Genomic DNA, 19,127 nt, shown 5'->3' with positions numbered 1-19,127 from the left:
GGTTTAGGATGTGGAACAGACTTTAAGCCTAAGCGGGATACACTACCCGAGAAAACTGCATTGATACAACTACCACTGTCTATGATGATCTTACACCCTTTATCTCCACATTTAATGTAAGTGTAAAAAATAGCAGTCCTTCTCCAATCCTCAGTTCCTTTAGGTTGTGTTAAAGCACATCTAACCACACCTAACCTAGTAGTCTTGATTTGAGTGGATATAGACCTAACACATCCTAGCAAGTTAGACTCATCAAAAGAGCTTCTAAACGTGTTTACATGAATTTACAGTATTTAAAACATCAGGGATATAGAAATCTAAAGATCCAAAATTAATTTTTCCAAAGAAAACAATCATGGAAAATGTAAATGCATCTATAAGAATTCACCACAATGAAAAATCTTAACTTTTCATTTGAACCATGAACCATCAGAGGATATAAAAAAAAAAGATAAAAAATTTATAACTTCTGAAAAGAAGCTACAGTACAATTTCTAAATGCATCTACTAGAATGCACTACAATGTACAAAGCTCAAACTTCTAATAAAAAGACAAAGGGAATTGTTAATTAAACACACAAAAAAAATCTCTATAGGAAAACAAAAATCCAGTGGCTTTCTCTAACAAGAACCAATCTAAAAATAACGTGTCACTGTTTATTTGCCTAAAACAGAACAAGGCTAAAAAATTCTCAATCTAACACAGACTGCAATTACTACCAACCCTGTAGAAAGAAGACTCAACTTTTAATCTTAGATTAATTGCAAAAAGTACATCAATATAAACTAAAATCCCGCAATTCATTCTTCACAAAACAGACCCATATATGTGTTAAATATCCGGCAACCGAAGAGAAACACAATAGAATCCAAAAAAATGAAAAGAACCCAGAAAAGAAAACCCAATAAACCATTAAAAGAAAAGGCAAGAGGGAGAGAAAGAGAGGGACGTACAGTCTAGAAAGAAGATCGACAAGCTGGGATTTATTAAGAGGGTCAAGTAGTGAACGAAGGTAATCTTGTGTGGTTGATGTTTCGCCAGAACCATTGTTACTTCCCTCGTCCATCTTTCTCTTCTTCATGTCTTCCATTTTTGTTTTGTTTTGTCTCTCTGGGAATGTGAAGTGAAACCTGGCGTTGGAAATTTTTAACAAATTGTTGTTTAATTTATGTTGTCCGGCGTGTTCCTGCCTTTATTTTACCACTCGAAGCAAATAAAGTATATTCGACTCTTTTCTTTGCATATAAAAATAGTAAAAGCTTTTACTTTTAGAAACATTATTTGGGCTGCGTTTATTTTTAGAAAAATTATTTTTTAAAAAAGTGAATTTTAAGAAAAATAAATTTTTAAAAATTAAATTATTTTTTGATATTTGATAGTATTATAAAAAATAAATTGAAAAACACTTTCTAGTATTTAATTATATTATGAAAAATAAACTGAAAAATAATTTATTAATATTTTATTTTTATCAAGTTTATTAAAATAACGAGGAACAAATCTTACAAATTAAAAAATTTAATGAGAATAAAATTGAAAAAAATATAATTTCATAAATTATCTTAAATAAAATATAATAATAATCAAATATCAACTCTAAAAAAAAGAAATTAAAATAATAATAATTAATTTTTCATAAAATATTTCAAATAAAATAAGTAACAATCAAAAGAATGAGGATTAAATTTCATAGATAAAAATTTTTAATAAAAAAACAATAAAAAAAATAAATAACAATTATAAAAATAAGGATCAAAGTTGATATAAAAATTAAATTTAAAAAATAAAATTAAAAAATAAATATTCAAAACAAAATATATATAGTAATCAAAAGTTTGAGGATCAAATTTGATATAATCAGCAAATAATAATATTTCTAAATTTTTCACAACTTTCAAAAAGTGTTTTTCATCCAAATTTTTCAGGAAAACACTTTTCTAAAAATCAAACCAAATTTTCCTTTGATTGGAAAGTGTTTTCCATTGACTAACTTTTCTAACAGCAAAAAAACACAAAAAAGTTTGGAAAGTAATTTTCCAGAAACCACTTTCCGAAAAACAAACAAAGCTAAAAAGAAAAATATTTTCCTGAAAATAAAGTCAAATTTTTTTTTGATTGAAAAATATTTTCCGTTAACTGAAAAGTGTTTTTTGTTAATCAACTTTTCTAATAACAAACAAGCACATGAAAGCTTAAAAAATGGTTTTTCAAAAATTATTTTGCGGGAAACAAATATGGCCTTAGTTATTGTCTTGTGATAGAGAGGGTTTAATATTTTTTTTTAAAAAAAAATATAAATTTATTTATTTTTATGTTTTTATTTATCCTTTTCTATATATATATATATATATATATGTTTTTATTATCTCGAAGGACAAGCTTAATATTATGAATAAATGGAGATAAGATTTTTCAAAACATATTCTGGATTCAAATCCAAAATAATAAAATATGGAGCAAACTCTTTTAGAATTTATCTAATTTTGGTAAGAATTTCATTCATTTTACTGTAAATTTCACATATTTTCACTGTATAACTTGCTAATAACAATGGATAAATCCAAATGCTGTTTATCTATGTGTTTTAAATTTTTTTAAAAATAATTTTTTAATTTTTAATTTAAATTAATGTTTTTTTACTATTTTTAAATCATTTTTATTTTAATATATTGTTATTAAAAATAATTTTTAAAAATAAAAAAATAATTTTAATATATTTTTAAATAATTTTTTTAAAAAAAATAATCATTAATATATTTTCAAACAGGCTCTCGGAATGAAAAGTTTTGTCTGTAGCATGTAAGTGTCCCATGTCGCTATTTAAACACCCCCAATAAATATATATTAGACAATTGTTTTGCAGTCAGTTCTTGCATTTTGCATCCCATGATTCAGTAAACAGCACCTTGACTGCAAAACAGGAATTTAAACTCGAAACTGCAACGTAAGAAGATCACTGTATGGTCAAGACTCAAGTTCAAAACTCAATCCCTTATGACAAGAAGCAAGGCCTGGGATACATTCGCTCTTTTCTGATAGCTGTTATAGAACTTGATGCTCTGGCCGCGCTACACTGTCGATTAATTGTTTTTATATAAAAAAATTAAAATTTAAAATTTTTAGATTTTTTTTTGTAAAATTATATCCAAGAATCTTGGATGTGATTGTAATGTTTCACCTAAAAATAATATTTATAATATTAATAATAATAGTATTAAACTTGCATAACTAAAATTTAAGTAAATTTGACTGCAACACCAAGCCCAAAAATCTGAAAATGTAATAACAAAATAGAAAAATAATTTAATATTACATAATAAAATTAAACAAAAAAATTTAATTAAAAAAAAAATAAAGCAAAGCACTATTCCAATGAACAGTGCTTTGCGAGGAGGGGCAAAACAAAATCTCCTCACGAGATTATAATAATATGATGAAAAGTAAATAAAACAAATTATAAATTTTAATTCTTAATCAAATCGATATTGAAAGTTGAAATTAGAAGAAAAAACTATTTAAGAAAAAAATAAATTAACTGGTTTAACCCACCAAACCAGCTTAACTCGTCAAAGTTAGGATCTATGTTATGAGCGTGTGATAACTAAATAGAAAAAATTAAAAAATATTAATTAAAAAACATAAAAAACAACAACAAAAAAAACCTATAACTAAAAGATATCTACCTTTCACCGTGAATTTGCACAATGCAATCTACAATGAAAGGTATTTCTTTTAGTTATAGTTATAATGTTAAAAGATGAAATTATAAAAAAAATAACTAATAAAGAAAAAAAAATCTAAACCAACTGGATTAATCCATCAAATCAGGTTAACCTATCAAACTTGAGATTCATGTTATGAGAGTGCGATAATGAAATATAAAAAACTTCAATATTAATAAACTAAATTTAACAAAAAAATTATGAAAAAAAAACACAAAAAAACAAACTTATAGGAAGAAAAAAATTAATGAAGAAAAAAAAAAGAATATAAATTAACTAGGTTAACCCGTCAAACCTAAGATTCGTATCATAAAAATCTGATAACTGAATAGAAAGAAATTTACCAACAAACTATGTAAAAAAAATAATTCAAAAAGGAAAAAACTTATAAGAAAAAGAAAAATAATGAAGAAAAAAATTGAATTAATTGGGTTAACTCATCAAACCAGAAATTCGTATAATGAAAATCTAATAATTAAATAGAAAAAAAATTTAACATTAAACACTAAATTAAAAAAATAATTAAAAAGAAAGAAAGAGAAGGCATCAGCCTTTTCGCCGTGAATTCCATTGTGTAGTTCACCATAAAAAGACATAAAAAGAAAAAAAAAATAAAGACATCAACTTTTTTAGTGTAAATTGCATACAATATTAAAAGAAAAAATTGAAAGAAAAAACTAATGAAGAAAAAGAAAAAAAATTGAATCAAGTGGGCTAACCCATCAAATCTGGGATCTGTGTCATGGAAGTCTAATAATTAAATAGAAAAAAATTAATATTAAAAAACTAAAGTAAAAAAATTAATTAAAAACAAAGAAACAAAGAAAAAAGCAAAAACAAAAAAAAAGAAACTAAAGGCATCAACTTTTTTATTATGGACTGCGCTGTGCAATCCACAGTAAAAAACTTAAAAAGGAGAAAACATAAAAATAAATAAAAGCATACACCACGGGTTAATTTTCTTTTCTTGCATAAAAAAATAAAAAAAAAAGTTAAGATCTAAGAGTGTTAGATCTTTCTGCAAAGATATATCCAAAAGTCTTAGATATAGCTGCAATATTTGATCCAAAAGTAATATTTATAATATTAATAATAATATTAAACTTACATTACTCAAGTTTAAGTGAGTTTGACTGCAACATCAGACCCAAGAACCCTAGATATGGATCTGGTTGCAAGGTCACGTCATAAAAGTGTGATAATTAAATAAATTAATTAAAAAAAAATAAAGACAAAATCTACATTAAAAAAAACTAATGAAGAAAAAAAAATGAGTTAACTTGGTTAATCCTTCAAATCTGGGATTTATGTCATGAAAGTTTGATAACTAAATATAAAAAAAAATTGACAGGTTAACCCAGAATTAACTAGGTTAGCCTGTCAAACCCGGGATACATTTCATGAAAGTCTGATAATTAAATAGAAAGAAATTCAACGTTAACAAACTAAACTAAACAAAAAAATAATTAAAATGAAAAAAAGCAAAAAAAATAATTCCGGTTTAACTCGTCAAACCAGGTTAACCTATTGAATCCAAGATCTGTGTTATGAAATCTAATAATTAAATAAAAAATTTAATATAAAAAAATTAATTAAAAGAAAAAAGAAAAAAATTGAAAGGCATAAAAAAAATAGTTTCAAAAATTAAAATATTAGTATCAAGGATCTAAAAAGGCGTGGGGAAAAAACTACAGTGTTTTCCCCATGCATTTTAGACCATTGACAAGATGACATGCCTGTGTGCTGTCGCGGGCTTATAAAACATATGTATTTGATAGTATTATAATTGTGAATCAGTGTTAGATAAATAATAGAAACTAAAGGTATGATAAAGCAAATATTTTATGATGGAAAAAAAAGATTGTGTTGTTGATCAAAAACTTAAAGACTAAACAAAATGATTTGTAGCAATTCACAGTGTTTTATGAGGAAAGATACAGTGCTTTCGCCAGATGATTTATTTTTTTGTTAATAAAAAATAAAAAAATTACAAAACTAAATTCTTTACCAACTTAATTTTAAAAAAAAAACCAACAAAGATAATTTTGGAAGGAAAAAAACCCATAAGAAAAAAACATTGTAGCAATTGACAATGTTTTATGAGGAAAAAATTTCCCAATAAAATAAAATAAAAAAATTATTTAGATAAATACTGTAGCAATCCACAATGTTTTTGTGAGAAAAACTATGACGCTTTTCTCATATGATTTAGCTTTATTGTAATTATAATTTTTAACCAACTCAATATTAAAAAAAAATCGAGAAAGAAAATTTTGAAAAAAATCATAAAAAAATCATATGGAAAAACACTACAACAATCCACAATATTTTGTAAGAAAAGCTACAGTGTTTTCCCCACATGATTAAACTTTATTACAAATTTAAATTATAACCAATTCAATATTTAAAAAAATAAAATCGATGAATATAATTTAATTTTTTTTTACAAAAAATAAAAACACAAAATAAACTATAAAAAAATCATGTGAGAAAAAACTGAATTAATCCATAGTGTTTTGTGAGGAAAAACTTGTATTTACTTGTAATTGCAATTCTTAACCAGCTTAATATTTAAAAAATAAAATTGACAAAGATAATTTAAAAAAAACATAACAAAATAGAAAAAATTATTTGAGAAAAAATACTGTAGCAATCCACAATAATTTACGAGGAAAATTACAGTATTTTTATCATATATTATAACTGTAATTTTTAACCAACTTAATATTAAAAAATAAAATAAAAACATAATTTCAGAGGAAATTAAAAAACAAAAAAATCACATGGAGAAACACGGTAGCAATCAACAATATTTTAAAGAAAAAATTACAAAATTAAAATATTTTATAAAAATAAAATCGATAAATATAATTTTAAAAAATAAAAAAAATAAAAAAATTATTTGAGAAAACACCTAGAAATCTATAGTATTTTAAAGAAAAAAATTACAAAATAAAATTTTTAACCAGCTCAATATTTAAAAAGTAAAATCAACAAAAAAATTTTGAAAAAAAAAAAAGAAAAACAAAAGAAAGTTGAAGAAAAAAGTGATTTTGAAAAAGAAAAAAAAACACGGTAAATTACTACTATAATTCATCATAATTTTGATGTGGGGAATAATGATTTCCCCGCACCATTAGAGTTTTCAGCATCTCACATCTCATAGCTGATACATGTAAAAGCAGACCAAATAAGGCTTTCTTTCCATTAAACAAGTGTTAATCCTTGCAGATGGCGAGTCTTTTTGGAATTTTATTGCTGCACGTATATAAACTTGATTAAACTGAACTAAAATGAGAAGCCGGTATTCCGCGGTTGAAATTCTAACATCTTCATGGTAGATTAATGGATGCTGCAAGTCGCAGGCTTTTCAGCCTCAAGTTTTTAGGGTAGCCTTTTGTTTGTTCTCTGTTGTTGCTCCAGCAGTAGCTTCAGCTGCCTCCCATTTTCCTCAATTTGCAGCTGTAGATTTCGCTGAATCTGTTCCAAATGGGTAAAATACATGAAATGGGAATCCTCTCAACCGAAAAAGAGCTTGATCACTTTTCCGTAGGCATATGAAGCATTACTTCTGTCCAGTTTTAAGCTCATAACAACTGGTTTGCTAGGTATTTCAAGATTTCAAGGTATAAGGCATACCTCTAACTGTTCGTGAAGATGCTTCTCAATATCTAGCTGCAGTTGCAGTGCCTCCTGGATTCCCATGCTAATTCTAGAAGAGAAGACAAGTTGAGGCATGTCGTTGATTGTAGGTTTTTCTGCAGAAAACCACTATTGATGTGAACATTACAAGTAGCTTGCCTTCAAAAGTACTTCCACATGCAACAGAGATTTACCTTGTTTCCATTCTGACAAGTACTTGTCAGATCGATATTTCTGCAAAACAAATTCATGAAAAAGGATGATAAATAGAAATAAGCTTAGGTGGAACCAAAACACAACCTGATCTTGAGTACCTGCAAGTGACTTTTGACCTGAACGATGGTCAATCCTTTTGTTTCCATCATCTTCAGTATGGCCTTTGGTTTTGCTTCTATTATTATTTGATCAATCAATGGAGACAATCAATAAAAGGTAGTCCTTTAACAATTGAGCAAAGCTCATACCAATTTACTTACCTACAGCACCACCAAGGCTATTGACACAATTGACAAACTTCTCATGAAGATCTTGAGTCCATGTAATTCGTTTTCTACTCGAGAAAATTGGTCCAGAAGATCCCGAACCGCTGGAAGTAGAGGAACCATCCCCCAAATGTCTTGTAGATGATTCCAGCTGTTGAGACTTGAGAAGCTTATACCAGATTTGGATAGGAAGTTGAAATAAACACATTTGATATAAAAGAAAACCAGATATGATGTATGCACACGAGAATATCAGAATAAAGTTAAGTAAAGAACTTACTTCGGGATCATTCTGTCTATCAGGAGCAGGCTGAAGGGGCCTTCCAATCAACGTTGCATTGTCTCCAAGTAATTGGACTCGCTCAAGTGAAAGGGATGTACTTTCCCACAAATTAATGGAAGGAAGATGTTTTTGAGTCTTTTCACAATATTTATGGTGTTGGTTGCTAAATAAATAAGGTCTCAGAACTGTTTGCCAACTGGATTCATCGAAAATGTTACCCCTGGATGATTGATATGATGACATCTTTGCATCATTAGGCCCAGGAACCTGTGAGCTTGAAGGGAAAGTAGCAATTTCATAATCATCATCTTGCTGAAGATCCACCAAGCATTCACTTGTGCAAAAAGCCGGTGCTAGCTCATCGAACTGACTTGGAATGATGTTAGTTGATGTTGCAGTCTCTAGATCTTGCCTTTGAGATACTTCCCCCATGCTTGATGGTGACGAGCAAGGTCTCACATTCCAATTATGTTTTGTCTTATGATTGGAAGGTTCAGTAAGCATTCAAAGCTCTTTCAATTTTCATTTTCCTCGTACACTGCTGATAATACATGTGTACCAGCAGAGGATGTGATGAATATGCAGGCATCCTTTTATCTTTTTAGAAGAACAAAATATCACTTCCAAGTGGTAGGGTTTTGGTGAGTTTCCACCTAAATGACAACATCTGCTATAAATTTTAATGACACGCCTTTCTGACGGTAATTTTCCAATAAATTATCCAAAATAATCGCGCATTTAGTCAACTTCTTGGCAGTTTATAAACCAATTTGGTTAGGATTTGGACATTGTATATGTTAAATGTATTACCAAAGCAAGTAGTCCTTATTGTACATATTTAAGCAATGGAATGATAGTGCACAATTACAGTACAAGTTCTAGCCAACGATTAAATCATTGATAGGACATGAGAGCTAGCTCGCATGCATGTGCACACCAGGATGTCCTCCTGATTGGCAGCAATGCAAGAACTATGACTTCATTTTCTGTGTCTGACCAAAAAGATACGCTCCATCTTCCATATAGATTTTTTTTTTTTACTAATAAGCACTATTATGCAACTCGAACCAGCCAAATAGGTTAACTGGGACCTGGTCCGAGCCAGGTTTCATTGAAAATAGAGGAAAGTTGATCCGTTGTCACCCGATAAAAATTCTAAATTGACCCAGTTAAATCCTTAACCCGGTGTGGCGCTGGGTGACTTGCTAATAAAAAAGAGCTCACTCAATCTATAGTTTAGTATTTTTACCAAATGATCAGGAGTCAAAGGCACATTCAAAGATAATTTGTTCATGTACAACTTTCTGCAGGATCTGTGTTGTCCTTGTGTTGACCTCTCTAGCACAACTATCAAAAACATTGAAAAGAATGACGACACTCTTACAAGGTCTATGGGTAAGGATGGCAATGAAAAGAACGACGACATTCTTACAAGGTCTATGGCTAAGGATTCTACCCTGCTCAACTGCTTTATTTATATTGTTATTTTAGTGTGATTGTGATTTTTTTTTAAAATAATTTTTTATATTAAAATATATATTAATAATATTTTTTTTATTTTTAAAAATTATTTTTGATATGATTTAAAAACATTAAAAATATATTAATTTAAAGTTAATAAAATAATAATAAAAAATTAATTTTTTTTTAAAATATTTTTAAAATGCCGAAATAAACCCCTTCATATGATGGTCAGATAGGCCCACCATCGTAAGTGTAGGTTTTGAGACAGCATTATACATGTCGGCTGATATAGTGGATCTTATTGGTTTTGAAAGCTAGTCGCCAGAAAATGGCCAAATTGTTTTTTTTTCTAATTAGCCAAATGTTCTGCTGACAGCAGAATGAAATGGAAAAACTTGTACGCGTTATGATTTTTGGTTGACTTCTGATTGAGTGCAGCATACAGAGCTAACAGGATGGTTCATATCACCAGGCTAACAGAGAAGACATCAAAACTCTGGTACATTTTTATTAGGATGAACTTGAAGTACATAATAACGCAAGACTATTTTTCTAAAGCTGATGCTGAACTCGGAAGAATTTACAGTACAAGAACCACATTACTTTCTGTTCTGCAAAGAATCCCAACTTCCAAGTTCTTAAGAGTACTATGCTCTGAACACACATCGTATTCCTATGTTTTTACCCTTTCTGTGTAGGCACAATCAAACGCTTTCACTTTCTTTACAAAGGAGCAGAGATCATTTGCGATTCTGTTGTAGCTGGGGATTAGAAATCACTTTCGCTTGAAGCCATGAGTGCTTGCACATGAAAATGAGTCCTATGTGCTTTGAAGATCTAACTTATCTTGGATGGGAAATGGGTATTATTATTAGAGCCTTCTACAATAGAAACATCAATATCTTCGAGGCTAAATGTTGACTCGTCCGGAGAAGTAATGTTCAAGTTCTGATTATTCAAGAGACTATTAGTTTTTTTCTGTTGCTGATCAAACATCATCTTAAGCTGCTTGCCTTGTTCTTCAATGCGTAATTGTAGAATTTTTTGAATCTGCCATAAGAAAATGTAAGCGAAATTAGTAATTATTGATAGGTGAAACTGATCATCAGGGTCTTGAATGAACCGAACTACTCCTCTCAGGAGGTCATCAGGAAACAACCCAACCAGTACCTCCAGCTGCTCGTGCAGACGCCTCTGGACATCTAATTGCACTTCCAGTGCCTCCCTGATTTGAAACCCACTGCTAGACATGGTCAACAATTTGTCATAAGATCAAATGATAGTCTGAGATGATAGGCACACATCATTAAGAAGAAGAAACAGAAAAGAAGACAAGAAAGGCAATTTCAAGTTTCAGAAATTCATCTAGCTTGAACACTTGTTAGGATACGATTAGTATAATAACCAAGGAAGAAGGATTCATTATGAGATTACGTTTTGACATCGAACTGTGATGCATCAACTATGCTTGTTCTTTTCTCAGCCTTTCCTGCCATAGAATTGGTATTTGAATCAGAATTTTAACAACAGTGAAAGAAAGGATGCAAAAGTCCTTCAAAAGTTAAACATGCATACTGCATCATCAAGCAGAAAATTCAAGGACTATTTTGTTTTATAATAATTTCTGCTGTTGTGTTTTACAGGCAAGCTGGACTTCTAACAAATCGCAGACAAAAACACCAAAAAATAATACAGCAAATTATTGCATATCAGTAAACATCATCACAATTACTATGTACAGAGCAAATGAGTTGCTGAAAAGATAAATGTAAACCTAAGATTGCATCTTATGTCACGCTAAGAAACCATTCTGTTATTGAAAACTATTCTCAATTTGGTCCTCAACACCCGTTGACACAGGGGAAGTAAAAAAGATTGCTCATCATTTTACTTAATTTTAAGTACAGAGAAAATTAATATTGATATATTCCTTGCTGCAAGAACTTGACAGGAACTGAAAGCCTACAGAATTCTCTCCTCTCTTCAAGTGTTTGAAGGGTAGTGCTAATACTGCAGTGATGGTCTGAATTAAAACCTCAAAGGTTCCATGAAGTGCTCTCTGCATGCATTCGTATTCAAATTCAACAAATTATCACCTCATGGCATTATTTTGTTCTAATAGTAACTATGTGATCAATTTCAACTTTCAAGCACTTAAGGGAAGAGGGGATTGAACCGTTTATGATAAGAAATAATTACAAAGGTTTACCTTCTGAAGAGCCTGGCATGTATCTTGCACTTCTATATTTCTGCAAGAGCAAATAGAAACGAAATAGAAAAGAGATCTTAGAAGAATATCCCGTATGGATTACAATATATATATATATATATATACCGTATGGATTACAATATATATATATAATCCATACTATTTGGTTAAGCAATAATACCTGCAAATGACTTTTTACATGAAAGATAGTCAATCCATCCGAATCCATCAACTTTAGTATTGCTTTAGGTGTTGCCTCTGTAATTGATTAATCAATAGGTACTGATATGAACAATTTTTTCTTCTCAAATGGATAGAAAGCTCACACTGAAATCACTTACTCTCAGCACCTCCAAGGCGATTTACACACTCAACAAACTTTTTATGCAGATCTTGGGTCCATCTTATCCTTGTTTTACTTGACAGTGTAGTAGACAGGTCTTTGCCAGAAGATATAGGAAAACCTCCCAAAGAAAATCTTGGAGATCGCTTTTCTTCTCTAGAATTGAAGCGGCCCAGCTCTGAAAGTGGAGAATTATATGGATTATAATCAACCTGCACAGAGACAACATGACATGGTCAAAATGAATTTTCGTTAAGAGGCTAAAAGTAGTAAAACTAAATTACCAACCTGGAGAATACTTACTTGACGATTTTGATTTCCTTGGAAAGGAACTAAAAAGTGGTTCCCTAGGGAGACACCAGGATTATCCAGAAACTTATTGTGGTGTTCTGAAGGAAGCTTGTTTCCTGAAGAACTGCTTAGACCTTTATCGTACTTGTCAAAGGATTTATGGCAAGAGACTTGGGGTTTTACAACCGATTCCAAAGTGCTCCTCAATCCAAAGTTGTGGTCAGCTTGCTCTCCTGAGTTAATATAGTCTGCCCCAGAGGATTGATGTGAAGAAACATGTGAATCGTAGGAGTTGGAGTATTGAGAGCAGAAATAATTACCAACTTGACAATCATACTGCGGAAATCTCATGTATCTTTCTGTCGCATAAAAGGCCGAAGCCGGAGATTCAAACCGGCTCATTATGCTTTCGGGTGATCTTTCAAGACTAATATTCTGCTGTTGGCATCCTGCCTCCACAGCGGCCGGCTGCAAACGAGATGCCATGTTTCAAATCTGTTGGTTGCCGAGATATTGTGAGGATAGATGAGCAAACTCACTAATCACAAAGTTTCCTAACAAGATAGAGCAGAGACTGTTCCTGTTCAGGTTTCTTTGCAAGCATCAAAACGTGTATCAGGTTGAGTACTACTGTGAAGAATATAAAGACTACAAGCCACGCAAAGTACACGATAAATCTGGAAAAAGAAAGATGCAGATAAGTGGTACGATCCACTGCAAATTTGAATTCAAATGCATAATGCAAAAGAAATTCTCTTCTGATATTCTTCTTAAAAATTTCTTGCATAAGATATGAATATATAAATATATCTTCCAAGTACTGCGCATGCCTCTTTAGTTATTCCTAAAATGGATAGGGACGAAGGATGAATTTTGACATAACCAATGCACGACAGCAAACAGAACTCCTAGCAATAAACAAACAAGTTGATTCAGATTTGTCTTCTTATAAAACAAATGGTTACAAAAAGAATATCATGTCTCATTCAAGAAAATGGAAGTTCAGCAGTATAAAAATCAGAATAAAGAAGTCTTGATTTTTCTTTGGGATTTTTTTACGTACTGACATTAATATTTCCCTAGTGTTAAATATTATTGTTGGCGCACTAATAATGAAACAAAGAGTTTCTCAAGCTTACAACCCCATAATATCTTGTTTTGATATATTTTGAAATTTAATAATTCTTAAAATCATTATAATAATATTTACAAACTGTTTAAATAGGTGCTAAACAGATATAATTTAAACAAAAATTCTAAAATACAAGAAAATAAATAAAATTTTAAAATGGCATCTTTTGAATATAGTTGGGGGATGATCTCGACTCAACTAGTCATAACTCATAACAATGGACTTAATATAGAATTGGGCATGCAAAGCACTCTTTACTGGCCAAATTTTATTATAATTTAACTGTTTGATAAAAAACATTATGCTTTTTTTTTTTTTGTTAGGGAGGTCGTTTGATGAGTCCAAACTTATTAAACATGGATTTGTGGATATGAATCTACAAATAAACTTATTAATTTGATATCGGAAATAAAGTTGAAGATATTGAAGTTAATTATGAGCATATGGGAATTAACCTTTCAAACCAAGCTCTCTCTCTCTCTCTCTCTCTCTCTATATATATATATATATATATATATATATATATATATATATATATATATATATATATATATATATATATATATATATATATATATATTTATCCAGAAAGTATAGTGGAATTATGACGGTAAGATTCCAAAACGTGCTCAAAGAATCTGGGATAATATTGCGAGCTGCACCAATTGCAAGCATAAGAGTAATCTTTTGTGGAATTTTGACAGTCATGTTGCTTCAAAAAAAAAAAAAAAACAATTTGATGCAGAAAGAGACCAAGAATTAGATCTCCTTTCCATTAGAAGAAATTGTAACAGTGAACCTACACGACCCCACTCTGAATTAACATTGGATGTCACAAATAATTATCTCAGACAAAATTTCTAGTGCCTAAGATTCAGTTAGAGAGAGGCTTAGTTTTAATGCATATAATTTTTATTTTAAGAGAAATCCGAATGGATTTGATTAGTGCAAAACTGATTTCATATAACTCCTTAAAAAACAAATTTATCTTTTGGACATTTTGAATTAAAAAGGATATTTAAATAATAATATGATATATCATAATTAATTGGTGATACAAATGAACTGAAAGTACTAAACAAGAGCACAATATGATAATTTTTTCTAACAATTTAAACTGATGACATATTGTTTAAGCCAATCCATCTCAATCCATCAAGATCAATTTTATTATTGCTTTTGAAATAATATAACATAAATAAAAAATAAAAAATAAAATTTTTTTATAAAAAAATCAATAAAAAAATGAAAATGAAAAGAATAAGAATTAGAGTTGAAAATATTAACAATAAAGAGAGTTAGACTTTAACTTGAGAAAGAGAGAAAAAAAACTCATCAATGACAAAGTAAATCGCCGCCATCAATACAAGTCACACCACTAAGAAGAGGACAACTACACCATTAGAAAGAGAACACGATAGTGCTTCCACCAATATTGTGGGAGAGCATTTTTGAACACCCGGAAGCGTCATATGCATCTTTTATACGCCGGAGAGCGCATCATAAGAGCCCAAATCTTTTTATTTTTTGTTATTTTTTATATTTTATCAAATATTAAATTACTCTTGGGCTGATCTAATGATAATGAAAACAACCATTATAAAAAGAAATAAAAGCCCCTCAACAACAATTGTATTTTTCTTTTTTTAGAGATATTTTAGTTATTTAATTTTGATTTTTTTAATATATTTGATTAAATATCAAATTGCTATTTGGTTGAATTGATAATGACAAAAAAACTATTGTGAAAAACATAAAATTACCCCTTGAATCTAATTTTATTTTTTTTGATAATATTTTGATTGTTTCAAGCATTAGAAATAGAAACAAAAAAAATTATTTCCTGTTAATTTATAATAACTATTAAATCTTATAAAAATATTTAAATATCTTTAATAGCGGGTGTTGAGTTTCTTTTCTTGCTGAAGGAACAAAATCACGAAATTACTACTCTAACGAGTAGTAATTTCACTCAGAAGCTACAGTCAATTTTGTTTTTATATTTTAGCTTTTGCCAACGAGGGCTCTCGACCAGTTGAGATCAATTTTGCGATCTCAACACACACACAGTCCAGCCTTGTTCGTCTCGTCGCGTCACACATATCCAGTTCAAACATTTCTGGTCATTGCAAGAATTTTGTCGATTTAATAGTAAAATATTTTGTGACGAAACCACCGAAATAATAAACGATTACTAACAATGAAACAAGCAACCAATTAGACATTCAATACAAGAACAGATTGCCTGGCTTGTAATTCATTATGAAGGCAGAGAAACACCATTATCAGCCAGCAATTAGTCATAATTTCTTCTTGGGAATCACCGATTTATCTTTGAACTCTGGGATCATTAGAATCATTACGGTGACAAATATTAATTTTGTCACGAAGTTATTAATTTCTTTTTTTTTATCAAATATGTGTTCTCTCTGGTTTCATTGTCAAGAGAAATATCCAAGTCATATGCGTTAAAGCAATTAAAAGGATTGGTTAATATACAAAGATATTCAAAGAAAAATTAATGGTTTATTTAGTCAAAAAGTGCACAAATTCCGTCTTGTTCATGAACCATTTATAAAGCTTTCACCTTTACGTGCAGCATTTGAGATAAGTGAATAGAACTGCACCCAAAAAGCCAAAGTTTGCATTAGGAAAATTCGCACCTGTTCATACATAAGCAGGTCGCAGGGGAATTGTGCAAGATGAGAGTTGGGAACCTTGTTCCATGTCTCCATCAGATAGAAGTGCCAAGGCATGAAAAGCAGACACTTTTATTTTTTTATTTTTCTGGTCTTTGTAAATGGAGTCCATATATATATGCTGGGACAATCCTTTCCATCCATCCAATCGACCACCTTTTTATCTAACATTTACAAAATATTATCATTGTTTGATACTCATCTACTTATTGTTAGGGAATAGATGCATTAAGAGCAAAAAAACAAAAACAAGAATTATCATTTCTACCGTTATATTGTTTAAGGTTGGTTAAAGGTTAGATTTAATTAAAAAAATCCGGATGGACTGACGGGTTAATTAGAACCTAACCTCACCTGGGTTTAATAGAAAAATTAAAAAAGAATTTTTTTCAAGTAATCCGGTCAAGAACCTTTCATATAATTGATTCAAGTAACTGAGAGGTACTTTTATGTTCTTAAAAATCTGGGAAGGCGAAGGCATGCAGAACCAGAATCCGAACCCTATTCTTTCCTAATGCAACCATTGATTTAACCTTTTGATGCTGCTAGCAGATTGATGAACATTAAATTGAACGAATGATACAATTACTTTCAATACATAAAATAATCAGCTAACTTCCAAAATGATAATAATCTATGAAGAAATCACCAGTTTTTTTTTAATTCGGACTCAGACAAAATAAGTATTTGTTGTTTGTATATTTAATTAATTAACAATATCTGATTGTCCAATGCTATATAAAAAATATATATAATTGCGTAAAAAACTCCTTCTAAATAGGAATAACATTTCTAAATGCAGTTCCAAGTCTAGTTAAAATGACAGCATGCATGAACTCTTTGTGCTGATTGGTACCGAAAGAATAAATTAATTAGAAATTAGGGAAAGACAAGATTTATTTATGTTAATTATTTAAAGGGCTACAAACACATTAGCATGTCTACATAAAGTAATCTCGTAATTAACAGGTGTTAACGAAGAATACAATAGCGATAGTCGCAAGATAACAAAGTGCATGTTCAATGAATAAAGAAAAAAGAATTATTTCCTGGCGCTGGCGCCCATATCTTTCAGTGACACAAGAAATTAAAACTGACCCTTACGGCTTTGGAGAGACATTTCAGCTTCTGCGTCTCCATGGTAGGCTACCCTAACTGTTCTTGGAAAGGGTGTATTTTCATTTTTATATACTTCTCTATAGGGGTTGATATATACGTATTTGGAAGATGGGGACATATTCACTCTTGTTTTCTTCACGAAAATAGGTCATATCTTGTTCCTGTAGTTAAAGAGAAAGAGTCATGAGTTTGGCCCAGAGAAAAACATGTCAAATTTTGTTTTTGGTTGGACATGGACGCACAACTCTATACATCCTTCTATTTTTATATTGTTTTTTATGCTTTCATATCTTTTCTTTTAGTGAGTACTTTTTTTAATAATTGTATTGTGTTTTCACAAAATTGATACTCCAAAAACTATGAAATAGTATTTGGAACATACAAAATAATGTAAAATGGACAAAATATTAAAAAAATGATGAAAATACACACACACACACATATATATAAAGACATAATTCATTGTGGGTGCAATAAATATCCATAATTTTTTATCAATTAATGCTTTTATTCTCAATTTAATTCCTTAACATTAAGTTGATATAAAATTAAATTTGATATTTTATTTTGATTAGTCTTATATGAGATCTCACGATGTTAATAAAAACAAGTCTTGATGTTTAGTTAATATCTAATTGTAAAAATAAAATTTATTTTTATTGATTCAAACCAATTAAAATTTTAAGGATTTAAGTGAAATTAAAACAAATATTCAAACCTTTTCCTTAAAAAATAGCATTTTTTTCTTAACTTCACAGCTTAATATTTGGTTGGAATCAACAAATTTATTATTATTTATTGATAAATATAATTATTAGTTTATTTTATTACATATATTTATAAACTTTTCTGTTTTGCAATTAAATTTATTCTTGATGGTGAAAAACCATTAACAATATATATATGTTAAATCCCACAGCTAGCATGAAGAATTAAACTAGTAAATAGACAAAAAGAGAAGAAAAAAAAAACTGGAGGGACTTTTGCTATATTGGAGATGGTAAAAATACCTGAAAGTATTTTGGGTGTGGAAATGAGTGGGATATCTCTGAATCGATGGATCTCTATATTATCCAAAATTATATATAAATAATGTATTGTATTTACAATTTTTCATCATATTTGTAAAATGATTTGTTTAGTTTTTTTAATATATAATTTTATTTGACACATATAAAATATATTTTTTTAAATACCATGTCGTTTATTTAATCTAAATTGTCATAATTAGAGGTTAGCACGAGGGGTTTTGGAAAATATATCTTCTGATCTCATGAACTTCCGTTACCATCCCTACTTATGAAATACGAGGTTGGAGGTTTGGTTTTCCTTTTTTTTTTTAAAAAAAAAAAAAGGTTTACCTTCTAAACTATTCACTCATAAAAGAAGATATATCTTGGTGATAATTAACCACTTAAATAAAATTCAAAACTTCATTATATTCACAAAAAAAACTAGTTAGATAATCATTTTTACCCTCTCTTTAATTTTTATTTTAATTTTAGTCCAAGCACTAATTTCTAAGGAACTGCTGAAACTGAGCTTGCAACCACTATTTGTATGCCATGCGGGTGTGACAAAGACCTCAGATTGTGCCCACCAAAAGCAAGCATAACCTTTGGAAACTAATCACGATGGAGATGAATAGTAGTGATGGTCTTTCATCGGTACAGTTTCTATGCCTCACGGAGAATATATATATATATATATATATATATATATATATATATATATATATAT

At 29.6% G+C, this 19,127-nt stretch overlaps 3 protein-coding genes across 8 annotated transcripts in view; all 3 read right to left on the bottom strand.

Annotated features, from left to right (window-relative positions):
• The window catches only part of LOC105131788 (UBP1-associated protein 2C-like), a 4,737-nt gene extending 3,525 nt beyond the window's left edge, over positions 1-1,212 (bottom strand). Inside the window, exon 1 of the mRNA XM_011034936.1 lies at positions 955-1,212. Coding sequence (XP_011033238.1) covers positions 955-1,091 — 137 coding nt within the window. The 5' untranslated portion in view covers positions 1,092-1,212. The remainder of the gene's footprint in view (positions 1-954) is intronic.
• Positions 1,213-6,869: 5,657 nt separating this feature from the next.
• LOC105131787 (protein PHR1-LIKE 1-like) lies at positions 6,870-8,630 on the bottom strand. 5 transcript variants are annotated; one of them, XM_011034932.1, is made up of 6 exons: positions 8,128-8,630; positions 7,842-8,016; positions 7,680-7,756; positions 7,560-7,599; positions 7,363-7,481; positions 6,870-7,203 (listed from the first exon to the last, which is right to left on the bottom strand). In XM_011034932.1, exons 1-6 carry the CDS (start codon positions 8,560-8,562, stop codon positions 7,108-7,110), a joined length of 942 nt encoding a protein of 313 aa, XP_011033234.1. In that variant the 5' UTR covers positions 8,563-8,630; the 3' UTR covers positions 6,870-7,107. The 5 variants fall into 5 exon arrangements, with proteins under 5 accessions (XP_011033234.1, XP_011033235.1, XP_011033236.1 ...); XM_011034933.1 differs by having other exon boundaries at positions 7,842-8,001; XM_011034934.1 differs by having other exon boundaries at positions 7,842-7,998.
• Positions 8,631-10,076: 1,446 nt separating this feature from the next.
• On the bottom strand, positions 10,077-13,350 carry LOC105131785 (uncharacterized). 2 transcript variants are annotated; one of them, XM_011034929.1, is made up of 7 exons: positions 12,450-13,350; positions 12,145-12,358; positions 11,985-12,061; positions 11,804-11,843; positions 11,029-11,083; positions 10,765-10,837; positions 10,077-10,644 (listed from the first exon to the last, which is right to left on the bottom strand). In XM_011034929.1, the coding sequence occupies exons 1-7, from the start codon at positions 12,921-12,923 to the stop codon at positions 10,432-10,434; spliced, it is 1,146 nt and encodes a 381-aa protein (XP_011033231.1). In that variant the 5' UTR covers positions 12,924-13,350; the 3' UTR covers positions 10,077-10,431. The 2 variants fall into 2 exon arrangements, with proteins under 2 accessions (XP_011033231.1, XP_011033232.1); XM_011034930.1 differs by having other exon boundaries at positions 10,765-10,834; positions 12,450-13,348.
• Between the last annotated feature and the right edge of the window lie 5,777 nt (positions 13,351-19,127).

The sequence above is a fragment of the Populus euphratica genome, unplaced genomic scaffold (assembly GCF_000495115.2).
Source record: "Populus euphratica unplaced genomic scaffold, PopEup_1.0 scaffold101.1, whole genome shotgun sequence".
In the NCBI taxonomy this organism is placed as follows: Eukaryota; Viridiplantae; Streptophyta; class Magnoliopsida; order Malpighiales; family Salicaceae; genus Populus; species Populus euphratica.
Note: the sequence above shows the minus strand (reverse complement) of the source record. Positions and strands in the feature narration are given on the sequence as shown.